This window comes from Podospora anserina, chromosome 2, assembly GCF_000226545.1.
Source record: "Podospora anserina S mat+ genomic DNA chromosome 2, supercontig 2".
Taxonomy (NCBI): domain Eukaryota; kingdom Fungi; phylum Ascomycota; class Sordariomycetes; order Sordariales; family Podosporaceae; genus Podospora; species Podospora anserina.
In genome coordinates this window covers 3805667-3818314 of record NW_001914858.1, presented here as the reverse complement: position 1 = coordinate 3818314, position 12648 = coordinate 3805667, and the positions used below count along the sequence as shown (strand labels likewise).

Here is a 12648-nt window from a genome sequence, read left to right as displayed (position 1 = left end):
TTTGGGGGGGGGGGGGCGAAGTTTTTTATCAAAAGCAAAAAGCAAATCGACGATTGGGATTTGGTTGGATCCAGATGGGATGGGTGAAGACATCTTGTTTCTCTTTCCCCTTTTGTTATTTCACGGGATGGAAACGACCAGAGTCATGTAACGATGATGGCGGGTTTTCATTTTTGTCTTTTTTTATCCCACATCTCATATGTGTGTGTTTATATAGGCGTTTTTTTTATTTCATTTTTCTAAATTTTTTATCATCATCATCATCATCATCATCATCATCATCATCATCATCAAATACCAAATGAAGTTGGATTGAGGGGGAGGGATATATGGGATGCTCCTTTTTTTTTGGAGTTTTTTGTCGAGTTCAAAATCATGGGGATGAAAGGATGGGTGAATGGCTTGAAAGGGCAAATGAATGAATGGGCTATCAAAAGTTTGGGATGGGAGGGGGGATGGTTCATCTAAAAGTAAAGCGAGCAAAACTACTCAACACGACATTTTGTTCTTTTCCGTGTATATATATATATCTCCTACCCCCATTTTCAGGCGCGTCATACGATAAATAATTTTAAATAATTTGAAAATGGGGGTAGGAATAGGAACAGAGTCGAGCCATCTGTATTTTTTTGGTTTTTAGATCGGGAGAGTGAGTGAGTGAGTGAGTGTGTGATGGTGTTGAGTTGTTCGTTGGGATATCATGGATAAGGGTGCATGCAAGTCGGCAGGTCAATGGGAATGAGAGTCAATTTCATGAAAACTATATATAAGATGAAAAAGCCCTGTGATAGGTATTGGGGAAGCTGCAAGTCAAGAACTCGCAACGCAATTCACCGAAGACCAGGATTCGTTATCACACGTTCTCATAGAGCAGGGACTTACTTGACCTTTCCATACTCTCTAACCGCTCCCTCCCACGAACCTCAATATTCTTTTTTTTCCGGGTCTTGACCTTTTTGCGGCCGGGGGGCTTAACGCTCCGATGATGTATAGTGATAAAGCAACATGATTATTGTCACATGTGAAGAGATGAAAAAAAGCTGAAGCAAGTAAGATAGGCCGAGTTTCTCATGTCAATAAATATCAGACTTTGTTATCAGCATCAATACTAGCACCGAGTCACTCTGACTTTCGATAACTACTCGCTCGATAGGCAAAGTGAACATCTGACAGACTGACCAAAAGAATGTGGAAAGCTTAGATTGGTAAGTTTGAGCAAGTGAGATGTGAATGCCCAACCCTAACCCACCAAAGATATCCAGCGTTCATCAGTGGCTGCGGTGGGTGCATTTAAACTTTTTTTTTTAACTGTCCCAGCATAAGAACTCTTAGATGAATTATTCATATTATTCCATTTTTGAACCCATCGAATTGACCACTGGCATTTATCCCATGCCGCGTTCCAACCCAATCCAATCCATTATGTACCCAGTCATATAATCCCCCTTCCTTCTTTTGTCTAATATAATATCGTACTAGTACAAGAAAAAGATTTTATATACACACCCCCCCCCCTCTATCCCTTTCTCACAATCCCCTTAAAACTTGCCCTTGACAAGATTCCCCAACATCTGCTCAGCAGTAAGATACGTCGTCCTCCACAAGGTGGGGAAGTCCAGCGTGCTGGAGAGACCGTCGGCGAAGCCGAAAAAGAGCATGGGGGGGATCCACCCGCGCGCGTACTCGAGGGCGAAGCAGGACTCGGGCATGCGGTACTGCTTGACGTCGCCGCGGCGGAGGTGGTGGATGGTTCCCGGGGGGTAGACCTCGGGCTCGTACTCGCCGGGGACGTAGGCGGTTTGGGTGCCGGTGAGGATGTGGAAGTAGTCGTCGGCGGTGTGGCGGCCCGTGTGGCCTTCTGTGCCGATGGCGGTGCCGAAGATGATGAGGTATTCGGTGAAACCTGGGGGGTTTAATGTTAGGTTATGCAATATTGGGGAGATGGAAAAGCAAATAGACTTACTGGCATGGATGATGTACATGGCTCCCATGGCGCCGCCGGCGTTGTTGAATACCCACTGCTCATCGGTGTTGACGTAGCGGCTGACGGTCACGTCGGCCTTGAGCTCGTCGACGATGTACTTGACCATGGCCTTGGTGTCGCCGGGGTGGGCGTTGATGGCGGCCTTGGTGACGGCATCGAGCTGGGGGAGGTTGAAGACGTAGAACTTGTCGACGTTTTGGTCGAGGACGTAGAAGATGGGAGCGAGGACGGCGAAGAGGATGGCGAACCACTTGAAGAAGGTGGTGAGACTGCTGCAGCAGCTCTTGTGGCTGCAAGCACAGGCGGTGGCCTTCTTGGCCGGGGAAGAGGATTTTGGTGCCATTGTGATGTTTGGAGATACAAAGGCAAGGAGGAGAGGGATGGAGGGGAAAGAGAGAAAGGAAGAAAAAGAGGAATTGAGCCCACTAATTGTATAGGAAATTCAAAAGCGCGAGCTGTCGCGCACCTCGCACATCACTTCCCCTTTACCGTTGCGCTGGCTCAGAGTGGGCGGTGAGCGGGCTAGACCGGGGTTTAGCTCGAGCTCCTGTGGAGTTATCAGATGAGCTGGACCAACGGATACGCAGAGATAAAGACCCACAGGACCCTTGCGCTGGCAGAATCGGCTTGGCAAGCAGGATTGCATCTTTTTTCGGCCTCCAACTCACGCTGACAGAACCTGTCGAACCATCCGGATATCGCATTCCCGACATATGCCAAGGCTCTCATCACTTGGTAGCTCTCACTTTTTTTTCAAACCAACGGCACTCACATCTGGCATATCGAATTTTCCACACCTCAGGCGGCACTTTCCGATCGAGTTTTTTCAAAGCAGTTGTTTTGAAAACCCCTCCATTGCGACAGAAGCGAGTTGAAGGGCGATAAGGACACTCGCTATCATGACAACATCAAACCCCACCTTGGCCATCCCAGGCCAGCTCTTGGGTTCAACATCCAGATACCAGCCCGGGCCAGGGACTCACATTCACAATCACAACGTTCATGCTTCGCTCATGGGCACAGTACACATCGCTCAACCTGCTAAAGCTCCAGGACCAGTGAAGCGGCTCACAAAAATCACACCAGCCCCGGCCCCTGCGGAGCTCCCCACAATCTCGGTGACGGTCCCCACGCGGTCCGCGGGCTCCGACCACGCCGGCCAAAAGAAGCGCGAGGTGCTGCCCGAGGTAGGGAATGTGGTGCTCTGCAGAGTGATTCGCATCACACCGAGGCAGGCTGTTGTTTCGATACTGGTGTGCGGCGACACGGTGCTGGATGCTGAATGGCAGGGCTTGATCCGTGTGCAGGATGTCAGGGCTACAGAGAAGGACAGGGTCAAGATCTATGAGAGCTTCAGACCGGGGGATATCGTCAGGGCTGAAGTGGTATGTGCTTTTGTGTGGTCATTGAAACATCAAACAGTTTGCTAACATTGTAAACAGATCTCACTGGGTGACCAGGCTAACTATTATCTTTCCACTGCTCGTAATGAGCTGGGTGTTATTTTAGCCACGAGTGAAGCCGGCAATGCGATGCATCCTGTCAGTTGGAAGGAGTACCGGGACCCGGAGACCGGCTTGACCGAGTTGAGAAAGGTTGCGAAGCCATATTGAAGAGGAGGGGGACTCACTCTGTCGAGCAAGGATGAGAAACATCTGGAGATCGTATTGACCATTGTGATCGGATGTTTGAAAAGGCTGGCATTGAAGACGAAATGCGAGGCCAAAGACCGGCCGGCCGTATGAACGAGGCTGGGTAAGCCTCGCTCACCACATCCACGGGCAACCTCAGCCATCTGATCAGACATGTTGGGATCTGAATCAAAAGTCGCCACATACGAGAGAGCACTAGCGGGTTGGTTCAAGCAAAGACCAGCGAGAGCTAAGCATCTGTTTATCTCAGATTAATGTCTACATAATATGTTACACTTTTGATCGTGGAGGACGGCAGCAGACTGCCGAGGGGTTTAAGGGAAACAAAGCGGATGGCGGGCTCACTTTGCATGAGCACACGGACGAAAGCCCATGTCCAAGCAACCCGCGGGACGAGATGTTCCATAGCGAATAGAACGGGATGAAGCGGTACCTGCAGCTACTCAGCGTTAGTGACATAAAATTCCACTCGACGATTTCTCGGATTGGTTGCCGATCTATAATGCGCATGTCCATGACGATGTTGGCCCTGGTGGAGGGGGGAGCGCTGGATCCCTGCAAACCTCGCATGCCAAGCCGAGACGCAGCCACCAACGCTTCCTTCCATTGCCTAGCCGCCCTCTTTTTCATTCCAGCACATGGCAAACAAACATCAAAGACGACGTCGCCTCTCCTGCCACCTACACCCTTACACTTCGACGAAACAAACTTCCGTGATAGTCTCCCAACTTGCGACGACACACCGACGGCCCCCGCGCGGTGATACACAACCATGACCGCCACCGAGGTCATGACACCCACAACCCCAGAAACAACAGGGACAAGGCCACGAACAGCAACAGGGCCAGCAGACATCGACAGCGATGGCACCGACGACACCACACCCAGCACCAGCACCGCCGCGACGACAAGCCGCAGCTGCCCAACCTGCGGCACCCCCCTCTCCCTCCCCTCCCTCCCCGCCTACCAGCAAACCCAAGCCGCCCTCCTCTCCGCCCAGAAGCAAATCACCGAGCTCCAATCCCAGATCAAACTCCTCAACGCAAAGGCCTCAGCAGCGGTCGACCGATGGGCCGACTACGAAGACGAGCTGACAAAGCTCCGCGCTCAGTTGTCATCAGAGTCGAGATCGTCAACTCCTAGCTCCCCGTCGGCGGCTTCTTCCTCATCGCCAACAACATCCTCCTCGTCCCCTTCACCGCAGAAACAACCCCAACAACACCAACAGCAGAAACAAACCTTACTTCAGGAAGGCTCCCCTTTGCCTACCCCTCCTAGTTCGGTAACATCGGCCCTTCCTTCGCCGTCAAGAACATCATTTCTTCCTGCCGCTGCAACGAGGATCTCTGCGCTGTTGTCGTCGAGGAAATCGACGAGTAATTTGAAGCCTTTGCCTTCGATTCCGGTCTCGCCTCGTTCACCTATACCTAGTGTGCCGCCTTCTGCGACGCTTTATAATCTTCCTAGTCTGGCGACTCCTCCAGAGTCGGGGCAAATGACGACGGGGGATTTGCTGACGGCGTTGGGGAGGGAGCAGGCGAGGAGGGTGGAGGTGGAGAAGAGGTTGAATCAGACGAGTAGGGAGGTGGAGGAGCTGAGCGTGAGTTTGTTTGAGCAGGCGAATGAGATGGTTGCGAGCGAGAGGAGGGCGAGGGCAGAGCTGGAGAAGAGGGTTGGGGAGTTGCTGGGACGGGAGGGGGAGAGGAGGAGGCGGTTGGAGGTGCTGGAGAGGGGGGTGGAGAGGATTGGACGGGTTAGGGGGGTGCTGGGGGAGGGGGAGGCGTAGGGGGATGGAAGGATAGTGATGGGAGAGTTGGGCGGTGGTTTTAATACGAAAGACGATGAGATGGGAGACTGAAGTTGGAGGAACTCAACGGTTGACTCATGTCGAAGACAGGATGGAAGATTTTAATGCTGAATGGAAGGGTAACGGGTGTTATTTATCTTTGGGAAAACACATGTTACCAAGGTTAACGGAGGTTTGGGGATGATTGGGATGGTCATCTTGGATAACTTGGCATATTGGGGCAGACATCTGGAGTTTTGGGATAGTCAGTAATATAATTCATTTCTGACCTGGCATATCACTGTTGTCTAGAACTGAACCTTCCTCTCGAATGAGAAATCCCAACTCTTGACGTCGACAAAATGACGTGCATGAAAAGGACCCTTGCCAAGCCTCCAAAAGCAAGACATCCCGGCAACCCCAGACTGAAGCTAAGAAATGCGGCTCTTGATCGACAAGGGTGGTTAGTGGGGGGGCTCCCCACTGCATATCAACGTCTGTTTAAATGTACTAGTTGGACGGGGGCAATTCCATCAGCCCGGGTATTGTATTTTGTCTCATCACTTCCTATATCCACCATCAGATTCTTTTTAACCGCTAACAGCAACCGGCTCCTCCTCCCTCGCCGGCACTGCCTCGGACTCAACCTTGATACCCCCATTTTCAACAGTCGGTTCCTGGATCTCTCCCGGCCGGGCGTTCCACTTGTCAAGCATGCTCTCCACCTGTGGCCCCCAAACCTCCTCCCCTCTAAGCAAATCGTCATACTCGAGACAGTTAGCCCCCCCAAGCGTGAACTGCCCCTGCCTGGTACGGACCAGCTCCGCCATCATGGCCCCGCATCCCAACTTCTCCCCGAGATCATGGCACAAACTCCGGACGTAAAACCCAGACGTGACCGTCATGCGGATCTTGGCTGCCGGCGGGCCCTTGCCTTCCCACGGGGCAGGCATGTCATCTGGTCTGACAGGCACAAGATCTGAGCCCCTTCCCTTGGGGGGTTGGGTCAGCTTCTCCTTTTTGACTTCAAGAGCCCCCGACATGAGGGTGTCTTCTGGGTTTCCCTCCTCGTTCTTTGCCCTCTTGGAGGCTCGCGTCTCGTCGCTGACAAGGCCGTCGACTGCTTCCTCGGCGGCGCGCTTTTTGGAGTTGAACTCCTCGAGGGCTTTGCTCTCTTCCTCTGCGGCCATCTTGGCGGCTGATTCCTCCCCTCCGTCCTCCTGCGCCTTGGCCACGCGCCAGACGGACTGGGCGACGTCCTTTTCTGCCTGGCCGGCTTCCTCGTCGGGCCAGTAGTGCTTGTGCGTGCCGGGTTCGTACCATTCTACCAGCTCGAGTTCGGACACTTCGACTTCTCGAGTTTCAATCTCACGGGGGATCGGCTTGCCTTCGCGGGCGTATTCGTAGAGGGGTTTGCCGTTCATTTTGAGGGAGGAGTACAAGGGCGGCATTTGTCTGTATTTCCCCCGGAACGGTTCCAGCGCTTTCTCGACGGCATCGCGGGTGACGTTGGAATAGTCGCCCTTCTTGATGATCTTGCCCAGCCGGTCGTAGGTATCGGTGCTGGCGCCGAAGACGACAACTGTTTCGTAGGTCTTGGTGCAGAGGAGGAATTGCTGAAGGGACTTGGTGCCTTTTCCGACTCCGAGGATCAGGACACCGCCGGCTAGAGGGTCGAGGGTGCCGCCGTGGCCGATTTTGGTCTGGACCTTGTTGGGGAACCGGCGGCGGCGGTTGCGCTGGTACTTGGACTCTTTGTCGCGCTGCTCGCGGACCTGCTCGAGGGCGGGGGCGAAGCGAGCGGAGGGGTCGAAAAAGTTTTGGCAGTCGCGGATTACCTGGGCGGAGGAGATGCCGATGGGTTTGTTGATTCCGAAGACGCCTTCGAGGATCTTGCCTCCTGTGGATGTGGCCATTTTCAGGAGTGGCTTGGGCCGGAAAAGGGGCATGCGAGGGGTTGGTGAGAGAGTTGCGACTCTGCCGGGGCTCAATTGGGGTTGCGCAGCTGGTTTTGGGACAAGCGCATTCGGTTTGGGTGGAATTGGCGGCGTCGCGGTCGAGCTTAAAGTTTTTGATGGAGCTGAGGAACCAGGGGAAGAGTAGTTATCGTTATCAGATGAGACGGGACAGATAAGTGGGGTAGTGGGGCACCTTCCACTTAACGCGTGTGGCTTGACAACCAACCGCGTCAAGGATACCGCCCGCTACCTGCCTTCCAGACAGCCTTCCTTTCGCGTCTCGACCTCAGTATTCAGCTTCATTTTTATCCTCACATGCACGACCCCTCCAAATTCTGACACCAGTTGGCGATTCTTTTCCAAGCAAGCTCTCGATGCCACGCCCAGGACGGCCAGGGCGTTCAAGGCGCTCTGAATCCGTCGATCACGACTCTGTTCATTATGTCAAGGAGAGCGCAGCCCTGACGTCGGTCGAACTCGGCCCCGACGAGGGCGAATGGCCCTGTTTTGTCCTCTCGGACGCTATTATTTATCGGAAAGATGGCAAAACACTCGCCAACCCCCTCATGGTTCATTCAGAAGGACCTTTGGTGATTCGCGGATTGCTTGAAATCGACGAAGAAACCAAGAAATGTGTGCTCACTTCATTCCTTCAGAGACTCTTATGGCTGACCATCAACGTCAGGTGTCAAAATTCCCGTGGTCAAGGGTGTACATCTCGAAATCACAGACTCAACCAAGTACTCCATTAGTGATGAGCCGTTCGCCCTCTGGGTGTCCGGTACTTCTGGTTGGTTCGAAATCCAACCATCCAGGAAGTACCTTCCTATGTATCGGGAAGTGGCCGAGGCAGCAAACCTTTACTATCGTGTCTTTGTTGCCCACGACGATCACCATAAGTTGGTCAAGCTCTGCAAGAAAAGCGGAAGAAAGCAGCCGCCCCCGTTGTCTCTCGACCAGATCTTTCTGCATTATGCTGTCAAGATTGGAAGCGGCATTGTGAGGGACGAAGTGGAGGCTCTGTGCGACAAGTGGGCCGAGTTCTTCATCTCGCACTTTAAGAAAGAGAACCAGCTCGACTGGAAGCCGACACAATTTGCGCAGTGGCTCATTTCGAAGCACCCGGCAAGTATAGCGTTCTATGTCTGAGGTTTAAACGCTAACGCGAACCAGGAGCTTGAAAAACGGGTTGAGGACGCAGCTAAGGGGCTGCCCATTCCGGTGCCTCCCCCTCCTCAGCTGGAGGACTCCGAAGACGAGGTCCTTCGGATGAGAAGGAAGAGCAAAGCGGTTAGCCAAGGTCAAGATGTTGACATGGTCGAAGTTGCCCCTACCCGCTCGCAGAAATTGCCGAGCAGACCCATTTCGCAGTCTCAGTCAAGGCCAGTAGAAAGTCCGGTACCACTGCCGGAAAAGTACTTGAACATCGGAAAGCCGACGTCAGCCACGCCCCAGCCACTGCCGCAGGCCCCGGCACAGTCGGCCTCTCCTGCTGCCCAGGCAGTTCCCGATTCTCCGGTTGATCGGCTTCTGGGAATCCTTGATGAGGTGGTTCAAGATAGCCCAGATTTACACGCTAGGGCACCATCAACGATTTTCAACATGGTCTATTTCAAAGCTAAAATCAAGGACTATCATGGATCTCGTGAGATTCTCTCTTATTACGCCAAAGACTTGTTCCCACGGCTGGACCCGAACATCTGGGCCGGGACCCCCTTCCATACGTGGCTCGAGGCAACGTCGCGAAACTGGGACGGGCAGCTTTTGCACGTCAGGGAGGAGGAAATCCCCTCACAGATGTATCGCAGAGGCAAAATAGGACCCAGAGCCCCGAGGGCACCACAGCAGCCCTCCGCCCAAACTACTTCGAATCGTAACGTCGTCTCTGGGAAGCGGTCGACGCTGAGGCCAGGGCCATCGTCGAAGAAGCGGCCAGCTAGCGATTTGTACGAAGACGAGGATGAATACGACAGCCGGGGTGGGAAGCGCAGTTTCACTCAGTCTTTCGAAGGGGACAATTTGGATCACGATGACGGCGATGAAGACAGCGACGATTCTGTCGAAACGGAGGTAAATCCAGAGCTGGCAACCCCCGACGACCCTGCATCCCTCCTGCCTCTGCCAGCAGGTGCTTCTCGCATTGTGATCCAAGCCGAACGTCTCCCAACTTTGTCACCATCAGGGCCAAACGGCTCGTGGGTCTGTCCAAACGAGGAATGCGGCTATGTAGTCCGCTCGGCCGACGAGCCCGGCGCACAAGAGATCATCGAGGAGCATTTCCGGGCTCATGAGTACAACACGCAGAAAATTGACCTGGCACTGACGGAGGGGAGGAGGGGCCATTTGCCTATTGAGTACGTAGCTTCTCCTTTGGCTTCTATGCGTGCTTCGTGTATTGTTATGTGAGGGATGGTTTTGCTGATGTGGTTTGTATCTTAGTAATCTGCTAGCAAAGATTCGAGAGAAGGGGAAAGAGTCGTTGAAGAAGAAGAGGGGGGTGTTGGGTGGTAAGGACAACAAGCCGGACGAGAAGGCCCAGGTGTTTAGGGATAGGGTGAAGACTAGGTTGCTGGTTTGAGTTGGTTTGGATTCTTGGGTTTTTTTTTGGTGTTTTTTTGGTGTTTTTTTGGTGTTTTTTTTGGTTGTTTTATGGGATGAATTGGGTGGGATATGGTCTTATGATATTCTGGGAGACATTGTGCAGAGGATTTGAGCTCATTAGAGGATACGGGACATTTGGGCTTGAGTGGTTGGGGGTTAATTTCTTCAGGTTGGCAAATCACCACAATGGCGTTGACGGGGCAGAGCGAATGGACGTGGCAGAATGCTTTGGGGGTTGTGAGGTTGGTTTCTGTATCGTTATTGCTCTTTTGACACTGTCGGGATTGGTTGGGGGTTACTGGGTGTGTTAAATCGAGTTTGTTTGTTCTTTGGAATTGGTGCAGAAGCCATTGAGCAGCTGCCTGCATTGGCCTACCCTTTGCATCCAGTTCTTGTGACCCAGCCCGTGAAAGCACAGTTGTTGACCCTGGCTGAGGAGGGTTTTGCCATGCTTCGAGGTTGTGGTTTGCCCAGTGTAACATTTCCTTGGTGTCCAGACCTCCATAGTATATTCACTCACCTGACCTCTCGGCACGATTCATCACACAGCACCATTTACACAGAACCTTCCAATTTGAGCGGTGTGACAAGAGTCGCCAAATCTTGTCACTCGACCTTGTGCAACCTTCTGCCGGTTCCGTGAACCCGGAGTTGGGACGGGGAGTCCGGCTACAGCACCCTTTCAACAAGCTCACATGCCCCCTCTTTCACTTGTTCCCCTGTTGATCCGTGGGCGGTGAGGCTTCTCTTTTGATATTAGATGACCCGGCTCAACAAGGCAAATACGCGCGTGGACCGGACAGGCACACTAGGAGAGTGGGGGTTGACGTTGACAAAAACCTGGACGACGACCGTTCTGGAAGATCCGGTGATGATTGGGTCAATAATAAACTCCCACCGTACCTAACCGGGGTGGCTGTTATGTATCCCCGGCATCCGTCCAAGCTTCTCCTCTCCGCACCCTCTGTTCATCACCAGCCAGTCAGTCGGTCGGTCGGTCGGTCGGTCGGGCGTTGCTTGGTATTATCCGAAGTGAGTCTTGCCCCGGCGAAATGACCCTCTTCACTCCGTAGGGGTCCCTGGACAGGAAGAGGTAATGAAAACAATGGGGTTGGGGGCGTTTTCTGACAGTTGACAGCTGCGGGTCCGTCCGGGGTTTGGGCTGTGTTCTGAGATAGTCCGGTCTGGGGTATAACCGTCCACCGGCCGGCCTCGTCGCCGATGAGGATTTGGCTGGCTGTCAGCCCTGGACTGGAACCCCTCCCCTGTTTAGTGTCTGACCCGGGAAATGGGGAGCGTGTGGGATGGGAAACCGGGGAAGGCGGGCCTAGGCTAGACTGCAATCCAGGTGCGGCAAGTTTCCCCGCGGGCCCTTGTCTTTGAGCTGGGGAAGAGGGGGGGGGAAGAGGCAAGGAGTCTATGCACACTGTTTGCTGACTTTATTGACTCTGTTGATCACGAAGGGGGAGGAAGGAAGTTGATCTGGACTAGGCAGCAGTTGGTGATGATGGGTTGGGTTGGTCAGAAGGCGGTTCTTGATTCAATACCGGTAGGGCTGGCTGGGGCTGGCTGGACGCCTGCTGGATTCGGGATCAGCAGAAAACCCCATAATGTCATTACGGCGTTATTGTGGGCGGGAAGAAACTATTGCGGTCAAATATTGATCACCAGTTTTCGCCGGTAGAGATGTCAGCAGGAATACGAGAGGACAATACATAGTTGGGCAGCAATAAGTTTCACATTTGCTCGAGACAACGAGTTTAGTTTGGTATCGTTGGTTTATGCTGTAGTAAGCAACTATCTGGTTTTTTGACTACCGCTCTTCTCAAGGCAAGGGGGGTGTCAAACTTGTTCAAGCTTCCCATCCACCCATCATTGTACACCACCAACACCATCACACCTCCTTCCAGCTCATTTTGCAACCAAGACTCCCACTAGCATAGGGTCGGTTATCCTCCTCAATGGCCAATGCAAAAATAAGGCCAATGCAAAAACAATGCAACTATATATAATGCAAAAGCCAACAAAACAAAACCACAAATTGTTACATCTCTACCCTGCCGCCCCTTATCCCATCCCATCATCCCCATCCCTTTCCCTTTGCAACCCTTCCTTCCCAATGCAAAAACAAGCCGCTTTGATTTCAAATGACGCCTCCCCCCCCCCTTGGTTACCTAGTCAAGTTCCCTGCCTGGCATACCGTTCGTGTGTTCCCCCCTTATTCCTCCCATTGTTGTGTACCGTGATCCCGCCACCCCATCTCGGGGGGATTATATATGTGAAAACAAAAAAAAAAGCAAATAGACAAACAAAACAAGGCGAAACATTGCAGACATACGTAAAAATCAAAAGTAAAACAACATGTACCACCGACGCTGCAAGCCCCATCAAAAACACAACAGGATTCTTTCCCTTCTTGGTTTGCCAAACCGCCCACCCGAGCAACGCTTTTTTGAGAACAAAATGCAAGTCCTAATAGGACGTTAAGTTTTTGAAAGACAATGACCAACCCTGTAGAGTGAAGAGGAAAAAAAAAAGAAAAAAGACAAATACAAGGGGAGATATAATGTAACAAAGTTGCCCGGTGAGCAAATAAAGAAAGTGAAAACTGAAAAAGGCGAAAAGTGTGTTCAGACAGCCCTGCCCAGAGAGGAAACATGAAAACAC

The 12648-nt window shown here is 52.5% G+C and overlaps 5 protein-coding genes across 5 annotated transcripts; 3 read left to right on the top strand and 2 right to left on the bottom strand.

Moving 5' to 3' along the window:
- Positions 1-1538: 1538 nt before the first annotated feature.
- Positions 1539-2327, bottom strand: PODANS_2_11010 (uncharacterized protein; the record flags this gene model as incomplete). Its single annotated transcript, XM_001911878.1, has 2 exons — positions 1539-1903; positions 1964-2327. 2 exons carry the CDS (start codon positions 2325-2327, stop codon positions 1539-1541), a joined length of 729 nt encoding a protein of 242 aa, XP_001911913.1.
- A 556-nt stretch (positions 2328-2883) lies between these two features.
- PODANS_2_11000 (uncharacterized protein) lies at positions 2884-3597 on the top strand (the record flags this gene model as incomplete). The annotated part of the gene is made up of 2 exons (XM_001911877.1): positions 2884-3369; positions 3427-3597. 2 exons carry the CDS (start codon positions 2884-2886, stop codon positions 3595-3597), a joined length of 657 nt encoding a protein of 218 aa, XP_001911912.1.
- Positions 3598-4408: 811 nt separating this feature from the next.
- Positions 4409-5422, top strand: PODANS_2_10990 (uncharacterized protein; the record flags this gene model as incomplete). The annotated part of the gene is made up of 1 exon (XM_001911876.1): positions 4409-5422. One exon carries the CDS (start codon positions 4409-4411, stop codon positions 5420-5422), a length of 1014 nt encoding a protein of 337 aa, XP_001911911.1.
- Positions 5423-6012: 590 nt separating this feature from the next.
- PODANS_2_10980 (uncharacterized protein) lies at positions 6013-7371 on the bottom strand (the record flags this gene model as incomplete). The annotated part of the gene is made up of 1 exon (XM_001911875.1): positions 6013-7371. One exon carries the CDS (start codon positions 7369-7371, stop codon positions 6013-6015), a length of 1359 nt encoding a protein of 452 aa, XP_001911910.1.
- A 383-nt stretch (positions 7372-7754) lies between these two features.
- Positions 7755-9786, top strand: PODANS_2_10970 (uncharacterized protein; the record flags this gene model as incomplete). Its single annotated transcript, XM_001911874.1, has 3 exons — positions 7755-8013; positions 8066-8509; positions 8582-9786. 3 exons carry the CDS (start codon positions 7755-7757, stop codon positions 9784-9786), a joined length of 1908 nt encoding a protein of 635 aa, XP_001911909.1.
- Positions 9787-12648: the final 2862 nt, after the last annotated feature.